The sequence below is a fragment of the Toxotes jaculatrix genome, chromosome 3, assembly GCF_017976425.1.
Source record: "Toxotes jaculatrix isolate fToxJac2 chromosome 3, fToxJac2.pri, whole genome shotgun sequence".
Lineage (NCBI taxonomy): Eukaryota > Metazoa > Chordata > Actinopteri > Toxotidae > Toxotes > Toxotes jaculatrix.
The window spans coordinates 17,204,724-17,228,632 of NC_054396.1; the positions used below are offsets into that span (position 1 = coordinate 17,204,724).

The 23,909-nt window shown below is 40.3% G+C and overlaps 1 protein-coding gene across 1 annotated transcript; it reads left to right on the top strand.

Annotated features, from left to right (window-relative positions):
* The first annotated feature begins 832 nt into the window (after window positions 1-832).
* Window positions 833-11,728, top strand: slc6a22.2 (solute carrier family 6 member 22, tandem duplicate 2). Its single transcript, XM_041033497.1, has 15 exons — window positions 833-837; window positions 1,245-1,444; window positions 1,737-1,871; window positions 2,008-2,148; window positions 2,246-2,330; window positions 2,440-2,572; window positions 2,680-2,814; window positions 3,063-3,166; window positions 3,292-3,416; window positions 3,509-3,621; window positions 3,716-3,853; window positions 4,201-4,303; window positions 4,490-4,590; window positions 5,057-5,227; window positions 11,564-11,728. The coding sequence occupies exons 1-15, from the start codon at window positions 833-835 to the stop codon at window positions 11,726-11,728; spliced, it is 1,854 nt and encodes a 617-aa protein (XP_040889431.1).
* Window positions 11,729-23,909: the final 12,181 nt, after the last annotated feature.

A 23,909-nucleotide genomic window follows, 5' to 3' on the forward strand; every position in this document is an offset into this window, starting at 1 on the left:
GGCCACTCCTCACAGAAACCTATTTAACTAAACTTCCTCTTGAAGAAGGGCCAGTGTTTTCATTCAGAGGTCAATTTTCAGAGGAGGAAACACCTCAGCAGCTCAAGGTAAAATGTGCATCTTTCAGGTTTTTTTTTAAATTTTATATCATTAAAGTATAGCGTATGTTTTCCTTTATAGAAGTCTTTGAGTTGGTTATTTATACAATTAAAATTTTTTCCCCTTCACAGCATTCACACATATAAATGTGAAACGTAAGAAATTAATTACAGAAGGGCACATTAAGCCATTAGAAAATACACTTTCTGAAGACGTGGTTGATTGCAGGCTTCAAGAAAAGCTGATGCTAAACTGTGTTGCTGGCTACTAAAAATGTTTTGTTTTTTTATCAACGTATTATAAAGTGCATTCAGAAAGTTTTTCGAACCCCTTCACATTTTTAAAATTTCAAATTCAAAAGATTTAAAGGATTTTAGCATAAGACTGCAACATTTGCTATGTTGCAGCCTTATGCTCAGTGAAAGACACATGAAATCCAGTTTGGAGTTTGCAAAATAAATAAAAAAAAATAAAAACAAAACAAAACAAAACACCTAAAGGACTCTCAGACTGTGCTAAGCAAGATTCTCTGCTGTGATGAAACCATACATGACCCTCAGTTCTGAATGCTATGTCTGGAGGAAACCAGGTGTCATTCATCACCTGTCCAATACCATCCCAAAGGTGAAGCATGGTGGTGGCAGCATCATGCAAATATACCACAGATGTTTCAGTTTTTCCTCTGTAATAGATTTGCAAAAAAAACCAAAATGTCTGTTTTCAGTTTGTCATCATGGGGTACTGAGTTTTCCGCATGAAGCTGAAACAAAACAAAATGTGTAAAAATGAAGGGGTCTGAATAGTTTCTGAGTGCATTATATCTCCTCACAATTACCACTGGGGCACATGCTGAACAGTGTACCAGCTAAACAACAGGAGGTTTGCATTGTCATTGTGAGCATGTTAGCATGCAGACTTTTAACTCAAAGTACTGCTATGCCAAAGTAAAGCTAGCCACTGGCATAGCTGCAGGCTCTTTGTCTTGCTCCATAATGTTTTTATATCTGATTTTGAAGATGGCAAATATGGTGCATGACTTTGTTGTCCTGTGCCCTAAGTGGTGCTATTCAGGAAACAATTGGAGTGAAACCTGAGAATACTGGAGAGAAACCTACCTGTATCTCTGAATATTGTGCTTAATGCAGCCTAACAACAGAAAAACAAAACTTACAGGTAAAAATGAATCTGATGAACCTCGGGACCGGACCAGGACAAACTCAACCCAAACCTCAGGAGAGGGACCAGTGGGCCAGTAAGGTGGAGTTCATCCTAGCAGTGGCCGGACACATTGTTGGCCTAGGAAACGTCTGGAGGTTTCCATACCTTTGTTACAAAAATGGAGGAGGTACATATTTTTTTCTGTTGTGGCCAGGTGTACACCATGTACACAAGAGTGTGTTGTAGGTTCCCTTGCCAAGGATTAAGATTTTGTTCAGTTAATAGGTGGCTTGTTGGGCAACATTTTGTAAATGCCAATGGTGAAAAAACAAAGCCTGAACTCTCTCAGTACTGTTATAAAGACTATGATTTCTTAAGGTTAAACTAATCACAGCTCTTTGGCTGCTATCAATTAAGTGACCTGTCTGTTGCCAAACTGCATTTGTTTTTACAACATACATTTTTTTTTTCTTTTTAAGGGGCTTTCTTCATTCCTTATGTTTTGTTCTTGTTCACCTGTGGCATCCCACTCTTCTTCCTGGAGACATCATTGGGCCAGTACACCAGCCAGGGTGGAATAACATGTTGGAGAAAAATCTGCCCTCTTTTTGAAGGTAAATCTCCACAGTATGTGTAGCCTGTAGGTCTACCATCCGTTACATTCTTGGTCTTATCCCAGTATCAAATGGTGACAAACATTAATAGCGTGAATTCATTGCATTGCAGTTTCACATCACTGTCTCTCAACAGGTTTAGGTTATGGAAGCCAAGTGGTTGTTTTGTACACTGGGGTGTATTACATCATCATACTGGCCTGGACATTTCTCTACCTGTTTTCATCCTTCAAGTCTGAGCTTCCATGGGCGAGTTGTCACAACAGCTGGAACACAGGTACAGGGTACCATCTATGACACATACACCTGTGTAGGTGTAGTATGCTCACCTTTGCTGATTAGTTGTCACAGCCTGTCTTCTTCTTTCATGTAAGATGGCTGTTTCGAGCATGGTCATAATCAAACGCCTCCTCTGCTCCTGTATGGAAACAACACATCTTCAGTTGTAGAATTTTGGGAGTAAGTAGCATGAATTAGTTAATCATCATATAAGGGCTGGTGTTTTTTTTTTTTCTTCTTCCTTTTTTTAGTATGTTACTTAATCCATATATTCTCAATATTTTTACAGGAGGAGAATCTTGGGCTTGTCCAGTGGAATTGAGAAAATTGGAAATATTCGTTGGGATCTGGCCCTTTGTCTGCTTCTGGCTTGGATATTGTGTTACTTCTGTGTCTGGAATGGAGTGAAGTCCACAGGAAAGGTACATCAAAATCATAATGCTAATTTGAATTCCATGTAAACTTTGCTGTTCTATAATAATTTAGTCTGAAAAAGTGCCACAAATATTGACTGTTGGGTGTGTCTTAGGTTGTCTACTTCACTGCCACATTTCCGTACGTAATGCTGGTGGTGTTGCTTGTTCGTGGTCTAACATTACCAGGGGCCAAAGATGGGATTATGTTCTACCTCTACCCAGACGCGTCACGTCTCACTGATCCAGAGGTACTACTATCACAGTCAGCTGTTACTGTAAAATATCATCATTATGCAACCCTACTTCCTAGAAATTATGTTTGTATGCTACTATTTTGTTTTGCCATGTTTTGAAGGAAATATATTAGCAGCCTGGATTTTGTTCACTCACTGTTCACATAAGACATAAGAGTTGCAGAGATGTGGTTAGAGCAGAGTGGAAAGTTGGTGTAAAATCCAGATCACTCCAGACCAATATCCCTATCCAAATCCCTCAGGTATGGATGGATGCTGGCAGCCAAATTTTTTACTCCTATGGAGTTTGTACAGGTGTTCTGACGTCTTTAGGAAGTTACAACAAATACACAAACAACTGCTACAGGTTTGTATTATTATTTGTATCTTCACTGACTCTATTAAATTCAGTTTTATTCAAACTTCTTGGGGCTAACTGTAGTTTGGATTATAGAGCACAGGTTTAATCATTTCTCAAACTTCTACCTACAGAGACTGTGTTTACCTGTGCCTGTTGAACAGTTTCACCAGCTTTGTTGCTGGCTTCGCCATCTTTTCTGTGCTTGGTTTCATGGCAAAGGAGCAAGGTGTGGATATATCAATGGTGGCTGAAACAGGTATGGAATTTTAACAGTGTTTAACAGAAATCCAGAGTGATGCTCTCTGAAATGTTTAAGAATATGACCATTTTTTACATGTACCTTTGCAGGTCCAGGTTTGGCATTTATTGCCTACCCTCGAGCTGTGGCTCTAATGCCACTTCCTCAGCTCTGGGCTGTTGCCTTCTTTGTTATGATCATCTTCCTCGGATTAGACAGTGAGGTAGGACTACATATCAAGAATGCAAATGTTAGATTCTGACACTGTAATACAATTCTTTTGTAATAACATAAAATAATCTACTTTGTTACCACAGTTTGTTTATCAAGAGGCTTTGGTCACAACCATATCCGACATGTATCCTGCATTCTTTCAAAGCAACTGTCGCCGTAAACTCCTTCTTCTTGCTATTAGTGCTGCAAGTTTCTTTGTTGGCCTTCTGATGGTTACAGAGGTGAGTGGTTAGTAATAATGATTTCTTAAATCAGTTTAGCCTTTGTTTATGGTACATATCAGTGTAATAAATTCAGATAAATGTACTTTTTAATTATTAAAACACACAAACAATTAGAAGTGAAGCCATAAAAAAGTGGAACAGATGAACATTTGGAAATATAATCATTTTTATGTGTCTATGAGCAAAAGAAAAAACACTTTCTCTGTTTTAAGGGTTATATTTACAGGAACAACCCACTTCTGTAAAATACATGCACTATTTTTAGCTGTACCTGTAAATGGACCATACTTTCACAATAGCACAACAACGCTTCATTGAAGGATTCTGTGTCTTCTAATTTGCAGGGAGGCCTTTACATTTTCCAGCTGTTTGACCATTATGCCTGCAGTGGGATGACACTCCTACTTTTTGCTGTTCTTCAGTCTCTCTGTATTGGATGGGTCTATGGTAAGGAACAGTTTTAACTTGGTAAAACCTGCCACTGTTGGATGCCTTTTTATAGACTGATATTGTATAGTCTTGTAGTTTTTAAAGCAGCAGCTAAATGCAAGTTGAGATCCCAAGGTTTATATACCACATATGTGACACTGTTGGGGCGCAGACTATGTAACTAACACTATTTGTCCTCTGAAGGTGCAGATCGTCAATATGATAACATAAAGGACATGATTGGATATCGACCATGGCCGTTTATGAAATATTGTTGGCAGTACTTCACGCCAGCTATCTGTACTGTAAGTACTAGAAATGTACACATGCCTGCCTACTAACTTTTCTCATGCTTTACTGACAAGCATGTGTACCTGACAGCTGCCAGAGGCTTCTGTCCTGTAGCCAGCCCTTGTCTTAACCATATGGAAGCCAGTACCATTGATGTGGTATTATATAGCAACTCAAAGCTGTTCAGGGTCATTTTGAATGGAATGTTAAATGAATCTGTGTAAGAATTTAGCTCATCACTGGCTTGTTTCTCTTGAAGAAATATTACATGAAGTGGCAAACACTGCTGCTGTTATGAGGGTATCAGCAATGTGTAAATTTGAGCCGATCAGCTGACTTCAGTTTGACTTCACTCTCACTTTCTATTGAATGTTTTTTTTTTATATCTAAATAAAATACACAACAGCAAATCATGAATTAGCTTTTCTGTGTGTGATACAAATCTGATCATGCCTTCTCTTCTTTTTTTTTTTTTTTTAGTGCACATTACTCTTTTCTGTGGTCAAATATACTCCTCTCAAATTCAACAACACGTATGAATACCCCTGGTGGGGCTACACCATTGGAGGATTTTTTACTCTCTCGTCAACACTCATGGTTCCTCTGTGGATGCTGTATGCTATGAGTGTCACTCCAGGAACACTGAGACAGGTACGGTCAAATGTTACTAATGTTCCAGTAACAAACAAAGTAGGTCAGACAATACAGTTAGAGTGGTTACAAACTAAAGCCCATGATGATATAAAGTAGTTTCTGAGTACTTGTAACAAGCAAGTGATTGAATGATGATTTAAAATGACACAGACAAGGAAAGTGTATTTTATGTTTTTTCTATATTGGCCACAACTGGCCAACACCTGATCTATGTAAAAAGATCAGTATTAGCACCAATAACAGTCTGGTGTTTTAAATCTGTGCAGCCCCATTTTCTTAAAGGTTCCAAGTTTCACCAGTTTGTTACCTGAGCCAGTCTGGGCGGCTCCAAACCGTTGGGAGCGCTCTGGCTGCCTTTACCTGCCTTTCCCGTGGCTCGTTGCTTAGCTGGTAACACGCTAATAATCAATCGGGGTACCTCTGAAGAAGGAGGACGACTGGAGAGGAGTGCCGTTCATAACTCGAACTTTATTTTTATATTTTCTTTCTCCTCCTCCATCCATTTCCTTACTGGTGCAATGTCTGTGTCAGTCATTTGTGCACTGATCAACTGTTCTTGAGTCCAGCCACAAAACAGGTTGGTGCTGGGCTGCTGTTCACTCACTCGGTGGATTCTGGGATGGGACAGGGCATGTTCACAGTCATTGTCACAGGAAGATTTCTCTACCCTCACTGGTGGTGACTGTGGCATGAGGGTTGGACGGCCTCCGTTGGGACTATCAGCCCCATCTACCCCCACTGGAGGGTGCTGTGCATGTGCCCCTGCAGTTGCGTTGTCTGGCAGGTTGCATTGTACCATTTTATCCTGACGTTGGTCACTGAGACTAGGATCCAGAACTGTGCAGGGACATGATGAACGGCAAGGTCTTTTGGAAAGTGCATCTGCATTCTGATGCTGTTTACCCGGCCGATGAAGCACCTGGAAGTTGTATTCTGCCAGTTTCTCAAGCCATCGAGCTAGCTGGCCTTCTGGCTCCCTCAACCTAGTCAGCCAGCGCAGGCTGCTGTGGTCAGTCCGGACGGTGAATGGTCTCCCCAGCAAGTACTGTCTGAAATAGGCAGTGAACTCCACCACTGCTATGAGCTCACGCCTGGTGGTGCAATAGTTTTGCTCTATGACTGACAGCCACCTGCTCCCGTAGGCTAAGACCCTCTCCTCCCCCGCTTGTACTTGGGAGAGGACTGCTCCGATTCCCCAGTCACTAGCATCGGTGTCGAGGAACAGTTCACCGCTGTCAAGGGGGTAGCCCAGGACAGGTGCAGATGTCAGCCGTCTTTTCAGTTCCTTAAATGCCTCCTGGCATTCATCTGTCCAGTTAAAGCGTGCATACTTTTTGGTGAGTTCATGGAGCGGCCTGGCAACTGTGGCAAAATCTCTCAACAAAACGTCTATAGTATGAAGCCAAGCCGACGAACTGCCGCACCTCTGAGATGTTCTGGGGTGTTGGCCACTCCATCACCTTTTGTATCTTCTGAGGGTCAGTAGCAATGCCTTTAGAAGGGACAATGTGCCCTAGGTAAGCCACCTGCTCCTGAAACAGGCAGCACTTGGAGGGTTTCAGCTTGAGGTTGGCTTGGCGCAGTCTGCTGAACACTTGGCCCAGCCTCTCCAGCATTTCAGTGCCATCCCGCCCAATAACTATGATGTCTCCCACTGTAACCCAGCCAGCACACGGTCCATAAGTCTTTGAAATGTGGCTGGCGCATTACAAAGTCCAAAAGGCATCACATTCCATTCAAACAGTCGCGTGCAGAAAGCAGCAGCCTTGCGAGCTCTTGGTGTCATTTCCACCTGCCAATAACCTGACGTTAAGTCCAGCGTGCTTAAGTACAGCGTGCTTAAGTACTTGGCAGTGGACAGTGCATCTAGAGTATCTTGGATGCGTGGTAGGGGATAGGCATCTTTAATAGTGCATTCATTCAAAGGTCTGTAATCCACTTACAGTCGCGGACTCTCATCCTTCTTTTTTACCATCACAATGGGTGCCGCCCAGCTGCTGTTGCTGGGTTGGGCTAGCCCTGCTTCCAGACTCTGCTACACTTGCTGGTCCGCTGCAACCTGATTCTCTCCAGACATTCTGCGTGGTGCCTGTTTCACAGGTGGACCTGGTGTTGTCAGTATATTGCTGCACAAGGTTAGTGCGCCCTAGGTCGGAAGGTTCCGTGGAGAAGATGTCGCCATACGACTGTAGCAGGTGGGCCAGCCCAGCATGATCATGCTTGGTGAGGTTAGCACAGCTCTCAGCATACAGGCCCTGCAGGTGATTCAGCATAGAAGCAGGGATAGGGTTAACAGGTAAAAGCATCGCAGAGGCCACTGGCGGCTGAGGCCCTACCTTTTCCAACACCCTCGCTGGCTGCAGAACCCCGGCTACAGCTCCTCTTTTCAGGGTGACAGGTGCGGCACCAGGGTTGAAGATTCTGATGGGGACAGTGGTAGACTTCCGTGCCTGCACAACCACATGGGCCACAAGGACATGGTGCTTCTCAATGAAACCTTTAGTTGGGGTTAGCATCATGTCTCCGTCAGCAACATGGTGAAAGCGGGCGGCGCCAGGCACCACATACTCACATCCTGACTCCAAAACTGTGGTGCGGGCTACTCGAACAATGTGGACTCGAGTGTGACAGCTGGGATTTAAGCGAGGCACTTTTTCACCAAAAAGAGTCGCCTCTCTGCGGCCATAGTCCAACTGGGCATGCACTTGGCGGAGGAAAGGCTGCCCCAGGATAGCATCGGTACTCTCAGCAGTGTTGGCCATGATAAAGTTCACATTATTGTTTTTCGTTCCAGTCTGCACTGGTAGATTAACTTTACCCAGGACTGTCAGACCTCCAGGGCCGATACCCTGCAGGACCTGGGTGCTAGATGGCTCTATTGGGGGTCTGGATTCAGTGGGTATGGAGTTGAAAAGTCGAAGAGGTAACACATTTCTCCGAGCACCAGAGTCTAGCAGAGCACACATTTCTATTCCATATATCAGTATTGGGATGCTCATCTCTTCCTCTTGGTCTGTGGTGCAGGTGACCACCGTACCTGAGTCAGGTGCCGGAGCCAGACCGGCATTTGGGGCATTCTGCTTGGACCGACGAGGGGAGGGACAAGCTCTCTGTAAATGTCTGACACCATTACAGTTGTGGCAAACAACCTCCTCCCAGTCCATTTTTACATTTTTGCCTTTCCTGGGCTGCCACTGTAGGTGAGAGTTTGGCTCTCTGTTTGGCGGGTTGCTTGGTCCAACAGCAACCTGCTCCCCACATGCCATAACATGAGCATTTTCACATACTGTAGCTGCCCTGGCCCTCCGTTCTGCTGAACTCTGCTGTCCTGGTTGCACTAGCTGTTTGACTGCTTTAGCAGCTTTTCTAGTTGTCTTGTATCTGTGAGCTATCTCATAGGCTTTGGCCAGGGTGTGTGGTTGCTCCTCCAACAGCTTTTGCACCACATCAGCATCGGCTAAGGCATTGATGAAAATCTCCACACTGATGGCATCCTGCTCTGTACGATCAGCATACACAACAGAGACCTTTTCATAGATGTCATCTCTCAGGCTATGAAGAGCCTCACCCGGTGCCCTGACTCTCTGCCTCAGTTCAATGCCAACAGCCACTGCGTACTCTGAGCAAGGTCCATAGGCAGCTTCCATCTCATCGATGATCCGCTGGTAACTCCAGCGAGCAGATTTGGGGTTTTTATGGACAATGGCGCCAGCCGCACCAGTCAGGCTACATCTAAGCTGAACAACCTTGGTTTTCTCTGACCAGCAGTTGGCCCTGGCACAGTTTTCAAACTGATAAAGAAAGTCTTTCCAGGAGCCTGAACCATCAAAATGGCCTGGTCTCAGTAATGTTCATCATCAGTAATGTTCATCATCAGTAATGTTCATCATCAGTAATGTTCATCATCACTATGGTCTATAAAGTCCTCCCCATGCATGCAAGTTGAATAATGCATTGCTGACTTATCTCTGTTCATGCAAAGCTGGTCACTTTCACTCTTTTGCTGCAGGGTGTTGTATGGTGAGGCATTACATTTAGTTTGTATTCCTTTCATAACTCCCACAAGCTAAGGCATACGGGGGGGGGGGGGGGGGGGGGGGGGGGTCACTGTCTGCTGGGGGAATAATGCTTAGGCCCCAACAGCATAGTTCATCGCTGCATCGCAGTTACAGTTTCTGGGAGTGAAAGGGTTAACAGTTTGGCCACCGGCGTGCAGCGCAGTATTTTGGCTTCCCCTTATCCCATGAGAAAGCGGTCCCACCGGCATGGATACCATAACGCTACTCGTCTTTGAATGTTCTCATTCATCCAGGTCATTGCTCTCTCTCTCAAATTGAATCTTAGGCAACTGGACTTGTATTTGTCTGGGAAGACGTTTCGCCTCTTATCCAAGGGGCTTCATCAGTTCGTATGCCATGGTCTTTCTAGTCCGCACTAGTCTGACATTGGTTCAGTCCAGTTGCCTTCGATTCAATTTGAGAGAGATAACGCTACTCCTAGTAAAGTCACAGTTTTTTTTGAAAAGTTTAACACTCACCGCCTGTTGCGTTGTGTGGCTTTACTGTTGTTATAAAGGGGTTTGTGGACGCCGAGGGTGGCGGGGTGAGCAGCCATGCACCGCCACATCGCGGTGTCCGAACATCGCCCGCCGCGTCACTCGCGACCGCCGCCAGCTCCATGTCCGTCAAGAACGGGTCACTGCTGTTCCACTCACCGGCGTATCCTCTGTCAGCGTAATAAACAAAGTCCATATTAGTCCGAACAGTTTCTGTTATATCCGCCAAAAACGGGTTGGTTATGGCATTTGGGCTTGTCCCGGCGTTATTCTCTCGCCCCGCGGCCATTTCTCTCTCTTCGTCCGCCGAAATTTTCCAGAGGCCATCCCGGACGAGCCCCCAGTGTTACCTGAGCCAGTCTGGACGGCTCCAAACCGTAGCTGGGAGCGCTCTGGCCGCCTTTACCTGCCTTTCCCGTGGCTGGTTGCTTAGCTGGTAACACGCTAATAATCAATCGGGGTACCTCTGAAGAAGGAGGAGGACTGGAGAGGAGTGCCGTTCATAACTCGAACTTTATTTTTATATTTTCTTTCACCTGGCCGGAAAAGAGGCCGTTACCACTATAGTACCTGTGGTTTCTAAACACTTTTCCCTAACGCTTTTTGCCTAACTGCACCCGCACTGGGTTCAACATGTCGGCCCTGGCGCGTCTCGTCTCGCCCGCACCTTTCTCGCGGGACTTCCTCTACTGCACCTGAACATCTCGCGCACACACACACACAAGTTGGTATAAGGCCTTTTCCCGGCCACCCCAAGGGGAGGTTACAAGGCCTGTAACAAGTTCATTCTGAACTAAGGGTACAGTATCAATTGTATGGTCATGGGCTACCTGTTACTGTTGACTACTTGGCACTGTCATGATACTTTTTGTTATCTGATACAGTTTTTTTTTTTCCTTAGGAAGCTCCAAAAGTGTTCTTGAAGTATTACTGCTATCTGACAATTCAGATTCTACCACCTTTTGGTTCATATTTCGATGCCTATTCCTAAGTATGTCGATGTATTCATATCAGAAAAACATAAAGTTTAGTTTATGGTGGGAAAAAGTCTGCAGAAGTCCAAAAGTTTGTGGTGTATGCTACTGTTTCCTTGTCTGGATTTGGCTCTTTTCATTGCAGGGTTTAGGCATAAAATCATCTTGGTTAGGATTAAGGAAAGATCATGGTTTGGGTTAAAATAACTACTTTGCTGAAGCTACGGAACAGTGGTAGCCACGCTTAAAAGAAACCAGTGTTGACTGTCGGTAGGAAACAGGAAACAAAAAGTGTTTATACCATGTTAAAGTCTGAGGTTTTGTTAACCCATCCAGCCACCCCAGCTTCCATTCTCTATGCCTCTGCAGGCTGTATGGCTCCATGACAACATCATATTATTTCCTCCTTCTGCTTCAGAAGGACAAGAACAAAGGAGGAAATCATACTTCCTGCAGCTGCTAGAGGGCTTTAGCATTTACTGAAATGTTGTAAGGTCTTCTTGTGAGGACAGTCTCAGACATGGCCGATGAAACAAAGTGGCTTGTGACTCCATGGAAATCACAGAAAACAGACGGCAGAAAGTTAGCAGTGGTGATAATAAAAGCAGCTGCTACAGAGCTGTACAGCTGCATTGTACTTCATTGTACATTGTTATTGATTTTGAGCCTTGAACTTCGGCCTTGCTGACCATTACTCTTTATTATGAGAAGAGAAGATGATGGTTCCGCAGATTTGTTAGTTTATCAATGACATACTCCACTGACATTCATTTTAATGTGTTTTTCTTTCCTTTTTTTACACAGAGACTGAAAGTTCTGTGCACTCCAGCAAAGGACTTACCTTCTGCAACATCAAAGAAAGCCTCAAATCAGGAAGCCTTCCAGACTTTCACAGACTTGTACACACTACGCAAGACAGAAATCCCTGATAACAGAGATGGCAGAGCGCAGAGGACATCTGTTATTTAAACAGCAAGAGAAAAAAAAAACTGCAAAGAAAGGAAAGATTTTTACATCTTGTGTTTTCCTGCTGGCAGTATATTTCTGACAAGGATTTATGTTACAGAGACTTTTGGCAGTCACACTGTAAGAAATATAGTTTTAAAGAGTTCTTATTAAATAACTGCAGGGTGCATTTTTGTTGTTACTGGGGAGTAAAAGAAATCTGGGAGAGGGGGTTGAAAGGAATGAATCTACAAAATAGATTATTTTATGAAAAGTGACATGTAAATGACATTTGAAGAAATGTCTTTCCTTTGATTATAAACTGTGTTATATACAGTATCTCTTTTATATGCTGGTTAGCAGCATATAAAACAATGTATTTCTGGATTTACGGTATATTAATATTTAAAACGTAATGCCTATAAATTGTTCTAGGGCATATCGTAATCTTTATCTCTAGTAGTAGTAGCAAACGTGGTGTTGATAATCCTGGTTAACAATATTAATATTCTAAGGAAGTTTTGGTGCAATTAATTTTAAAATTATGATAAACTTTAAAAATAACTATAGGATGCATTGCTGTTGTAATTTGGGCACAAACAAGCTTGAGAAAAAATGGGCCATTCTGATGTATTTAACAGATATTTCTGTGTTTATGTTTGCAAATTAGGGATGTACTTACTGAAAACACAGTGGAAAAACAGGCATATAAAATAAGTAATAAGGTAGAGAGATAAAGAAGGTGGACTTCTTAGGTAAGTAAAGCATTTTAAAATGTACCTGCCAGGCGGCATCACAAGTATAACAGACCACGCCTGTGTGTCTTGAACGCCTGAGACTGTATGAAAACTGGGAATGCAGGCTCCAATCCAACACATCACAGAGTAATTACAGAGTAACATGAAGCGTCAGCGTTCAGCCGTGTTTGACTTAACTGACAGTGTTAGCACAGATTATGTGTGTCATATCTCTCTTACTCCAACCTTATCGATCTGCACTCGGTCCTCATGTAGAAACCTGTTGGCTGTTCCCATACTGAAGTTTAAACTGCAACAATAACCTGCCTGATGAGCTCAGAGTATCAATATCTTCTTCAATTTGACAACCACTTTTATCAAATGGCTAACTTATAATCTTAAATTATAAATAAATAAATTTGCCATAAATAAAGTCAGTGGAGTGACTTCTTTGTTGTTTATGAAATAACTGTTATGACAGGACATAAGAGCTGATTGAGCCAAGCTAATTTTCTTTTCAGCTGTATATTTACCTGTAGATCTACTTACCTTAAGTTTCATTGTCCCCTTAATTTTTGCTTCATATCCCAAAACTATATTATTATATCCAAGAGTAGCCATGCTTAAAAAGCAAGCAGTCAAACAACCAAACCTAACAGCAAGTAGTATTTAGCCAGCTATAGCCCCAAGAACATATCCCTTTACTTACTTTTTCCCTCCATACCTGATGTATTTCATCTGATGTTTCCAAACATCTTAATTTAACTAAAATTTCACAAAATGCAGCCTAGATGGTTTTGTAAAGTTTGTTATCATTTTTTAAATATTAATTTTTTGTTTGTTTTCTGGCTCAGTGAGAGAACTACTGTACCTTGTAAGTGCAGTAAGGTAAAGGTAAGTGATGTAAGTAAGGTAAGGTAAAGATCATGTCTGACTCCCTCTGTACTGGTCGTCACCTGCTCTATGTCTTTGCCTCTGGGAGGCGCTGTAGTATGTACAGTAATACATATTACTGATACCTATGTAGGAGCCTGCTGACAATGAACTGAGCCCAACCACAAATTCCACCAACCCTCTTCTTACGGTCTTTAAAAAAAGCCATAAACTCATGTGATGTGCTGTTAGAAATTCAGTATGTGAACTAAATGAATTAGATTACAGTCAATGCTGCACTACAGGACTGAGCAGTGCTGCTTCATCAGTTCTGTTGAATCTGAGAGTAGGACATCTTCTGGCTGAACTGTCACATTACACACAGACACAGGAAGGAAGTATATTACAGTGATAGGCAAACTAGAAATGTTCCAAGATGACATTAGAGTTGTTTAGGTTATTTAATAAAATGCTAATCAAAAGCAAATCACCTAAAAAAAAGAAATAGCTAATATACATCAAATAAACCTGAGAAATTATGTCAAAAATAAATCCATTGTTATAGAAAATGTACAAGTTAAACATACATCCTCCTAAAAAGTTCAGAGGAGCATCACTAACCGATCATTTAATGTACTTTTTAAAACACTAAAATATTGCAGAGGGGGTGGCCTTCAAACTGAGGTATAGTGCAAACGAATCAGGAGTAAAACTAACAATAGTACCTGTATAAATATACTTAGTAATCCTATTCCTATCATTGCCAGCAATGAGACTACCTCAACATACATCAACAGAGTTCACCAGTGAACTCTGTTGGGAAATCAACCACTAGAGGGCGCGTCAGCAGCAGAAGGAGTCTCTTCAGCTTCATATGGAACAAGCTGCCTGATGGTAGTTCCTCTTGTTTGTTCACTTCAGGGTATTTCATTTTTTCCTGGGAGGTACTCACACACCCAAGGTTAAACCACGCTACTGTTGTTGTGCTCTTCTGTTTGTCATTTGTGCTCTTTCTTATTTCTTCTTCTTTTACTTTAATTTTAAACTGAATAAACACAACTCTAAAACAGTTACACAAAAACTGAGTTCCAATCTTCATGAAAGCAAGATTACCTGCAAGACCTTTGTATTAGACAAGATTTTTTTTAAGCTATCTGCACCTAATAAACTGAAAAGTGAGTGTGTACCATATTTGTAGAGATTAAACAGTACAAAATCGATCACCAGAGGGCGCCTCACCAACAAATACAGTGTTAGTATTCATGTATTTCTTTACCTGTCACAACCCATTGGATACAATAAACATGGTACTGTGAACTAAATGATAGCAGGATGGATACATCTATATCTATATAATTCTATATAATATATATATATATATATATATATGCTGATGTGTTTTTATACATGTACATAAATTTAAATTGAGGCAAATGCACCATTTGCCAAATTGAAAACATTATGTAATTCAATCAAAGTGTTTGCAGGTCAGTTGGATTGTCTTGGTAAAACATAATAAACAAAGACAACATGTAAAATATATATGGACATTTGCATGGATGTTTTTTAGAAATTATTTTTTACTGTATTTATTAAAAACTATAACCATTAACCATTAACCGTTGATTGTGTCTCTAATTGTTAGACATCTCCCTGTAACATTATCAGAACTTTTTCGGATGTGGTGGATGTAATGAGGTTTTCTGTGGGAGGTTGGGAGAGGTGGGAGAACTGAGCGTAACCCTTGTACATGAGTGTAAGCAGAGATTAGACAGAGCACAGATCTTCTCAGTGAGTCTATGACAGTAGGTCTTCAGAGAAAGTGTTCACTTAACAGGAAGGTCATTCAATTAATTCTGAATCACTTGATCACTTCACACACGGCAACACAAATGATTTTCATTTTTTTTCCAATTAGGCCTCAAAGGAAAACAACTGTGATTTAACCCCTCTCATCTAATGATGATTAACTCACTGCCATGGGAAGCATTTTAAATTTTGTCTCGTGGATAGTCGATCTGTCAAACCAAACAACCAGTCTATCTATTATTCAGCGAGACTTTATTGGTCTGTGTGTCTGTCTCTCTGTTTGATTTTCCTTCTGTTGTGGGTGTTTGGGACCATCTGAAGATTCAGTTTTCCCGTTATTTATGACAAAGAAGAACATCAAGGTTTACAATGAAGAAGCTTAAACCAGAGAACATTTTGCATTTTCAACTAATTGACCAAATGTTTCAGATCTCCTCTGAAATTACAAATGCACAGGTCGCTAACAGACTGCATGTTTTTTTTACACACAATAAAGAAGGATTCCTTGTCTGTATTATTAAACACAACAGCATAAGAACAAACCTTTCTTTCCTCTTCATAACATTACTACTTGATTTCACCATAAGAAGTTCAGATACAAAATTCTTCATGTGATGAGAATATTCAGATTTTGTTATTCAAAGAAATCAAATGTTAGCATTCGAGTAAAAACTAATAAATTGGTTGACATTTAGTGTGGTTCTGGTATGTTCCAGATCAGTCATATAATTTGTCTTCCTGACCTACAAACAGATTAGCTACAGTTCCTGTTTGTCACAGGTCCAGGACTTCCTGTTACAGTTTCAACACACTTAGCCTCCACAGGAGTGTGTTAAGTACTTGTATAGCTGTAAAGCAGAAAGCTAATCCCAATTACCTGTTGTTTCCATGTGACTTTAGGCACGAGGCAGGGACCCTACTCATTTAAGCTTTACCAGACTTCTCACCTGCGTCGGGCTTATGCGTATCTCCAATCTTCTATATCAATCTCATTTAGAGCTCAGCTCTCACATCCTTGGTGTACCAGATGCCCCACATTAGCAAATCACCGCTCTGACCTTACACCCACACTAAAACAACTTTTAATGCCTGGATGTATAAACTATAGCAGTTGTTATATTATTATATATTATGGCTAACATAGTTATTTATTTAGTTGCTGTAGGTTTGAAATTCTTGTCAGGTTATAAACTATAAATATATACTATCTATCGATCTATCTATCTATCTATCTATCTATCTGTCTGTCTGTCTGTCTGTCTATCTAGCTGTCTATCTATCTATCTATCTGTCTATCTGTCTATCTGTCTGTCTGTCTGTCTATCTATCTATCTATCTATCTATCTATCTATCTATCTATCTATCTATCTATCTGTCTGTCTGTCTGTCTGTCTATCTATCATCTATCTATCTATCTGTCTGTCTGTCTGTCTGTCTATCTAGCTGTCTGTCTATCTGTCTATCTGTCTATCTGTCTGTCTGTCTATCTATCTATCTATCTATCTATCTATCATCTATCTATCTATCTATCTATTCATCCATCCATCCATCCATCCATCCATCCACACATTTAACACAATGTGTTGCACAACCTGTCATACATACTGTATGTAACCTATGTAACATTTAAGAATTTACATGAACATGAACCAAAAAACAAAACAAAAAACAAACAAAAAGGCAACATAAATAAAAATTACTGTAGAGGAACAACATGATGAGACATATATGACCTTCAGTTTCTGCCCGGAAACAACCTGAGGTCTTTGACCTCTGGAATCAGTAAGTGGCTCCTTTAATCACTTTTAAAGACTACATGAATTGACGGAGACAGGTGTCACCTCTAACATGCGGCCTGACTCCCAGACAACCTACTCAACACCTCTGAATTGCGCACAAGGTGTGAATCCAATTTGTCAGGATTGAAGATTAGAAAGGGCCATACCCCTCCGGTTTAACAGCTTGCAAGTGACAATTTTTGGATGCTAAGCAGATAAACACAAGCTTCTTGGTCTGAAAATCCCACTTGTGGGAATTGGCACACTTACGAAAGCTGTGTGACAGATGGTTTCCTGTTTGTACATCCAGGGCATTACCATACGTGATTGAATAATCATTAGAATTGTTACAGATCACTTTCTCATCTAGTGTCAACAGTTTGAATGTTTGATTAAAAGATTTAAATCAAACAATTTGCTTGCTGTAAAGTGGATACTCTTTATATGGAGGTTAGTTGTTACTGCTGTAGAACTGCTTTTATTTAATTCTCAAATGGCCACGTTTTGCCGGAGAGCCAGAAAAACACAGCAAGTAGCAATAACAGGGAAGATGTACGACTGCAAACTCATTCATTTTAATTGCAATGCATTACAGTTTTTTCTTTCATTACATCATGTCAAATTTCTATGTGACAAAATTTCATAGGCAATCCCCTGTATGAGACCTACAAAACAAGGCAATTATTGTTTATCTTTTTTCCAACAATAAATATTTTGAAAAAAGAATAAGGCTTCAGTATTATACATTTGTAGCTTCCTGGTTTGGCTTGTTAGAAAACTAAGCACTGCAGTGCAACTCTTTGAATAAAAGTTTCTGCAAATGTATTTTCAGAAGAACAAGATCTCTCCTTTTCTAACATCACTTCATCTGACTGATGTAATTTACATTTATATTACAGAAAGCAGCAGTAAGTCACCAGATCAACCAATCTGCACTTCACCTGCTGTAGGCCGAGCAGCCTGTCTCTTCATTACTTTGCAGGATTAGAAAACTCCATAGACCTTCATTTTATTACCTTCATATATCTTTGAACAACATTTGTGTTTTAAAATACTCCGTATTATATGCTGATCAAACATATAGAAACTCATTAACAGTTTGTAAGAATGATTCAGTATAATGTGACATATACACACTATATTCAAAACCTAAAATACTCATTATGGCATACTGCACAAACACAAACTTATGAGGACAACATGTATGCGTGGATGGATTACTGAATGGGGCCCTGAGAGATCAGGGGGCCTGTTGGGGCTCTGTATGAGGTAAAGTGTAATATTTCTTATTTGAAGAGCACTGAACTCAATTAAAAGACATTAAAGCATTGCAAAGAAATGCAAACCGCCACAAAAAAACACAAAGCCACCATAAAGAGACACAAAATGACTACAAAGACAAAAAACATGGATAAGACTTTTTAACAGGATTTACAAATATTCATAATACAAAAATTAAAATAGTTTGGCTTTTCAAATGCTAGCAATGTTGACCAGTAATTAGTGACTGTTTATCTATATATGTACATTTATGAACATTTTCATCAAGAAATTAGTTTTCATTTGATCATGTACTTCTGTGCAAAATACAATCTGTTCAGTGAAAACTTACAAAAACAGCAAGTTTAGATAGTCAGTATTTCAAAATTGAGGCTCCTTTCATCCTCAGAAAACACCACTGTTCTGTGAGTAACCTGACAACTCAAATATTTAATTATAATACATTTAATATAAAAAATATTTGTCTTTGTTTTACAGGTGGTGTCAATATTTCAAGTGGATGGTTGTTTGATAGCTCCAAATATTTAAATCAGACAGTTACTGCCACTGCAACAGTATTCACAAGTAAAATCAGATGTATATTTGCACACAGTACATGCAAAACTATTTGATTAAATTATTTAAAGTACACCAAACAGTGTCTATAACTACATGGCATGTACATTTTTGCTTTTGAGGATTGAAGTGGTTTCATTCACAAACAGGCCACTAGTTGCGACTCTAGTTGCTTCCAGGGGAACAAACTAAGGTAATAGATTTAAGGGAAAGAAAAGTGGTTCAATCTGTCTTATAGGGCTTTATTCTCAATGTCTAATGAGGTAATTGAATTCTGAATCACTAATGAAGTAAGCTCATTTTCCTCTTCAAAGACTGAGTCCTCCTGTAAGGTGATAGCCTCAGTATTTCCAAACATTGTTCGTCACAGGACAAACTGGCTCACTCCAGACAGTAATCTAGTTATTTAAATTGGTATTAGAGTGCAATCATTGAATTGCAGCCACAAGCTTCTGTTTAGTTTCAGTGAGCTCAAGCCGGATCGTTAATGCACATCTAACTCAGAATCATAGTTTGAGCAACCTGCTTGACTCTGAAATGAGCAGGCAGATGTTTAAATACATGCCGGTTTTGATGCTGTAAAGAAAAGCTGGAAAAAAAACCAATTTACAGAATAATCAGTTAGTAGCATAACAAAGGATTCCCATGGCAATAATGCATGTTGTGCACCTAATGTAGATTTGAGTCTAGAAACCAGTAACCAACAATTAATTCAACCCAGTCAGACATGTCTCGACCTGTGAGCAAATAACTGAACTGAGAGCCTGACACAGAATTTTATGTGAAACGCTGTCTATACATTCATGCATATCATTGCATGCACACTTAAATCTTATTCTAAATGACATCAGTAATGTGCATGAAATTATTAGTAAAACCTACACTTTTCCATTTGAAACAACAGTGAATCCATGGAGCACAGCATCTTGGATTTGAATGTGTAAATCAATAAAAGAATAATAGTGCTTTTAGTCCTTGGATTATTAGATGAATTGTAATACAGGTACAAATACAATTATGCAACTTAAAAATTATTGAAGAGATATTTGAGCAAGACAGTAAGAACAGTGTTGTTAAGCCAGAGTTATTTACATGTAAGTGGAGAAAATAGTAATTATAGTTTTTAGACACTAACAGGCTGCATTCATTTGACTGGACAGGGTTTTGCTCATTACTTCAGCTACTAATTATCATTGGATTTGGCTGCAGTTGTTGCCTTTAGCTCACAAGTTTTCAAACCAAACACTGATCCAATGTGATTATGCTCTTTCTTGGAATATCTGGGATTTCTGTCAGTGGGAATTAAAACAGCGGTGTGTTTACATTAGAGCCCACTCAGTCTGTTTAACCATAGCTATTGGTTTACCATCAACATGTCATTTGCAAGCCAATGATAATGAGGTTATAAGTTTGGGCTTATCTAATTAAATACAAACACAATTCCCATTATCTGCGAAGAGACACATTCGACCTCCTAATAAATGGATTAACCTTCCACCAGGTGACGAGACCCTGTCCCACCATGAACTGGCCCTAGACCATCAAGGACGGAACTAATTCTGTGCCTATGATGGACGCTCATCAGAGTGATGAGGACAATGGCATTCAGCAGCTCAAGATAGTGGAGAGTTTCTCAGTTACTGCTGTCCAAAGGGAGGGAACTGGTTGACAGGCTCAAGTAAATGCGCATGAAAATGCATCAGCCAGTCGCATTTCAAACACTTTACCTTGGGTGAAATGGGTTCTGCAAATAGTTATATATTGATTAAATTGATTAGATTGATGATGATGGAAGTGAATGGTTCCCTTTTATTGCCATGATGGAAAGTAGGTGTTGTGCAGTTGGATCTCCAGATTGTGGCAAACTCTGGTTATCTACATGGTGCTACTGAATGATTAGAGCACAGTTGTTGGAGTTAGTAATTATATTTTTCTGGGCATTTACGGGCAGTTATTGAAAAAGATAAATAAATGATGGATGTTTGTTAATTTAGAAATGTGAACTATGAACTTGAACTAGTTCAATTTAATCTTTGAGAACTGAACTTTGAACTAGTTCTTGTTTAGTGTGAACTTGAACAACGTTCGTGGAGGTGTGTTTGGGGTCACTGTCGTGTTGAAAAACAACTAAGCGCAAACCAGATGGGATGGCATGTCGCTGCAGAATGCTGTGGTAGCCATGCTGGTTAAGCAAGCACCCTGACACCATCACACCTCCTCCTCCATGCTTCACGGTGGGAACCACACATTTAGAAACCATCCGCTCACCTTTTCTGCGTCTCACAAAGACACAGTGGGTGGAACCAAAAATCTCAAATTTGGACTCATCAGACCAAAGTACAGATTTCCACTGGTCTAATGCCCATTCCTTGTGTTTCTTGGCCCAAACAATTCTCTTCTCTCTTCTTGTTGTTCTTCCTCAGCAATTTTTTTTTTTTGCAGCAATTTGACCATGAAGGCCTGATTCACACAGTCTCCTCTGAACAGTTGATGTTGAGATGTGTCTGCTACTTGAATTCTTTGAAGCATTTATGTGGGCTCTAATCTGAGGTGCTGTTAATTTGCGGTTTCTAAGGCTGGTAACTCTGATGAACTTATCAGTTTAGAGCCAGTTTCATCATAGCATTTGATGGTTTTTGCAACTGCACTTGAGGATACATTCAGAGTCCTTAAAACCTTGAGGTCTTAAAGTAATGATGGACTGTCGTTTCTCTTTACTGGGTGGCTCTTGCCATAATATGGATTATAACAGCAGTCAAATAGGTACCAACCCTACTTCTGCAAAACACAAATGATGGTCTCAACACATTAAGAAGGCAAGAAATTCACAATTAACTCTTCACAAGGCACACCTGTTAACACCATTTATGTATATTTATATTACATTCCTTTGTCCACTTGGTCTGAAATCATGCACTCATTGTTCCAAAATTAACAAAGGATTTCAGTTTTTATCATGAGATATCTTCATCTGATGCCTTTGGGAACTCCATAAATTCCAAAACTCCAAAAACAAACTTAGGAGCAGCAGGACTCAGGGAAGCGACACCTTCGTAGCCCTTTCCATTGCACTTAAGGAAGTGTTTGCTAGGATGCTTAGAGGATGTGGGGTCTGGAGGGTGGGGGAGGGGAGACTGAATCTAACCTGTGGTATGCTTTCCTGTGAAGCTCTTTGCTGGCAGGTGAAAGGAAGCAGCTGGTAACTCCATGTGTCACAGAGACTGGCTCATTGCTGTCTCCTCCTTTCTCAAGGTCAGCAGTGGAGTTAACAGGGACAAAGACCGCAGAGCAGAGAAAACTGGGCTTTCCAATTTAGGAGAAAAACTGGGGTGAAAGCCCAGACAACAAGCTCTGCATTTAACTAAATATTAGATCACATTAGATCTCATATTACATGCAATAATTGTACTAACTTTTTCTGACTCCTACTAAACGATCACAAATAATTAGTTGTAATATTGTGTCACCAGACAAAATTCACATGCATGTTTATGTACTGCATTACCTCTAAACTAGAGGCTAAGTTAAGTGAAAATAAAAGGCCTCCTAACATAAATGACAATACAGCAAATCTGACAATTTTGCGTGCTTGTGTCATAAAATTTTACAGTTCATCAATATGCATCAAATTAAAAGCTGCTGGTGCAACTAACACCATATCTTTAGAGTATTAAGCCATACTAATGTAAAGCTAGCTACCACTAATAACTGCCACAAATTTATATTCAACATGACATGACAAATGTTTTCTTTGCATTTGACCAAACTAGAGAAACACTTCCTCTGCAGTGACCTTTTAGAATGTGTTTAATTTCCTGACCAAACGGTAATCTTTTTATTGGATGAACCCTCAAGTCTAGATCTGGCCTTTTGACCCTCCAGTCCTGCCCATATAATCTACACACGACCGCTCGTGTGCTTGAGATACATTTATGTGTTAAGGCAGTATGAAGTGAAGCATGTGTTTAGGGTTGCAAAGTAATATTAATGTACAGTTAATGGTCTTCTTCAGTGGTCTTCATGGACCGCAGTCCTACTCCCAAACAATATTTATTTTGGTTTATTAGGTTTCATTAATGTTAATTTAAAACACCAGTGACATGCAGCTGACCATTAGACCCTTAGAGCATTATATTGTTACTTTGTTTAAGCAACCTCTGCCTTGCTTCCCTCTTGTAGTGAGACTTGAATGGCAGTACGTTTTGATCTCTAGTTAATGTAATGGTTTTAGCTGACTTTCAAAGTGACTAAAAAGCATCAAACGTGGTTGTTGCATATGTAACACTCAATAAATATGTCAGTATCATACATTTTTACCTACTAATGACAGTTGGCGGGAAAAGAGAGGTACACAGTGAATATTTCAAGCTCAAATGAATGTACTGACGTTCAAAGACTTCATCATGCAGAATAAATCCAGGGAGCTTAAAATATTCTTTGCTCAGAACAGCTGAACGATATCTTTAACCAATTCTCCTTTCACAACACAGAAACTGCACTCACAGGTGGCAAATGGTCTTCTGAGAGAACCAAACTTTATTTCTTACCATAAGCATGTGCACCACTGGGTGGTTAGAAATGAACCCCTTGCTTCAGAGATACAGTGTTCACGTTCAAACCATTATACAGATGATGCAAAACTTTATTTCTATATACACTATCTTGTAAGCTGACATAGCTGGTCTGAGTGAATTGTTAACTCCAGTGCTGGACAAATAGACTTTTATTTTTAACATTTAAATTACAGCAAATCTGAAGTAGCTGGTTCAGGAAATACATTAGTTTCATAAAATCTGTCTACAAATGGAAATTAAAAAGAAGAAGAAGTAACTTGATAAAGATGAGTTTTCTGAGGAGCAGGGAATCCAGTCTAGTCCAGTGGTCCAGTCAAAATGCTGCTAGGCTAAAACTGCTCTTATTTTAAACTGACCTCCACAATGTTTTGCATTCTTTGCTCTCCTCAAAATTGGAGCACTTCAATTCTCTCTGTCTCTCTCTCTATCTATTTATCTATCTCCCCATCTATCTATCTATCTACCTAAAATGAACATAATCCTGTCTACCGCTACAGCACTAGTGCAGGTTCCAGCAAAGCTTTAACAAGTGCACTAACCTGCACTCTGAAATCCTATTAAGAAATTGTTAGCTGCATCCAAACTAAATGGATAGTGA

What these genes read in the sequence shown, in the direction of transcription:
- slc6a22.2 (XM_041033497.1), top strand. An exon ending in TCCTCGGATTAGACAGTGAG is followed by an intron (nt 3,622 to 3,715) that starts GTAGGACTACAT and finishes TTGTTACCACAG; the next exon opens with TTTGTTTATCAAGAGGCTTT. An exon ending in TCACGCCAGCTATCTGTACT is followed by an intron (nt 4,591 to 5,056) that starts GTAAGTACTAGA and finishes TTTTTTTTTTAG; the next exon opens with TGCACATTACTCTTTTCTGT.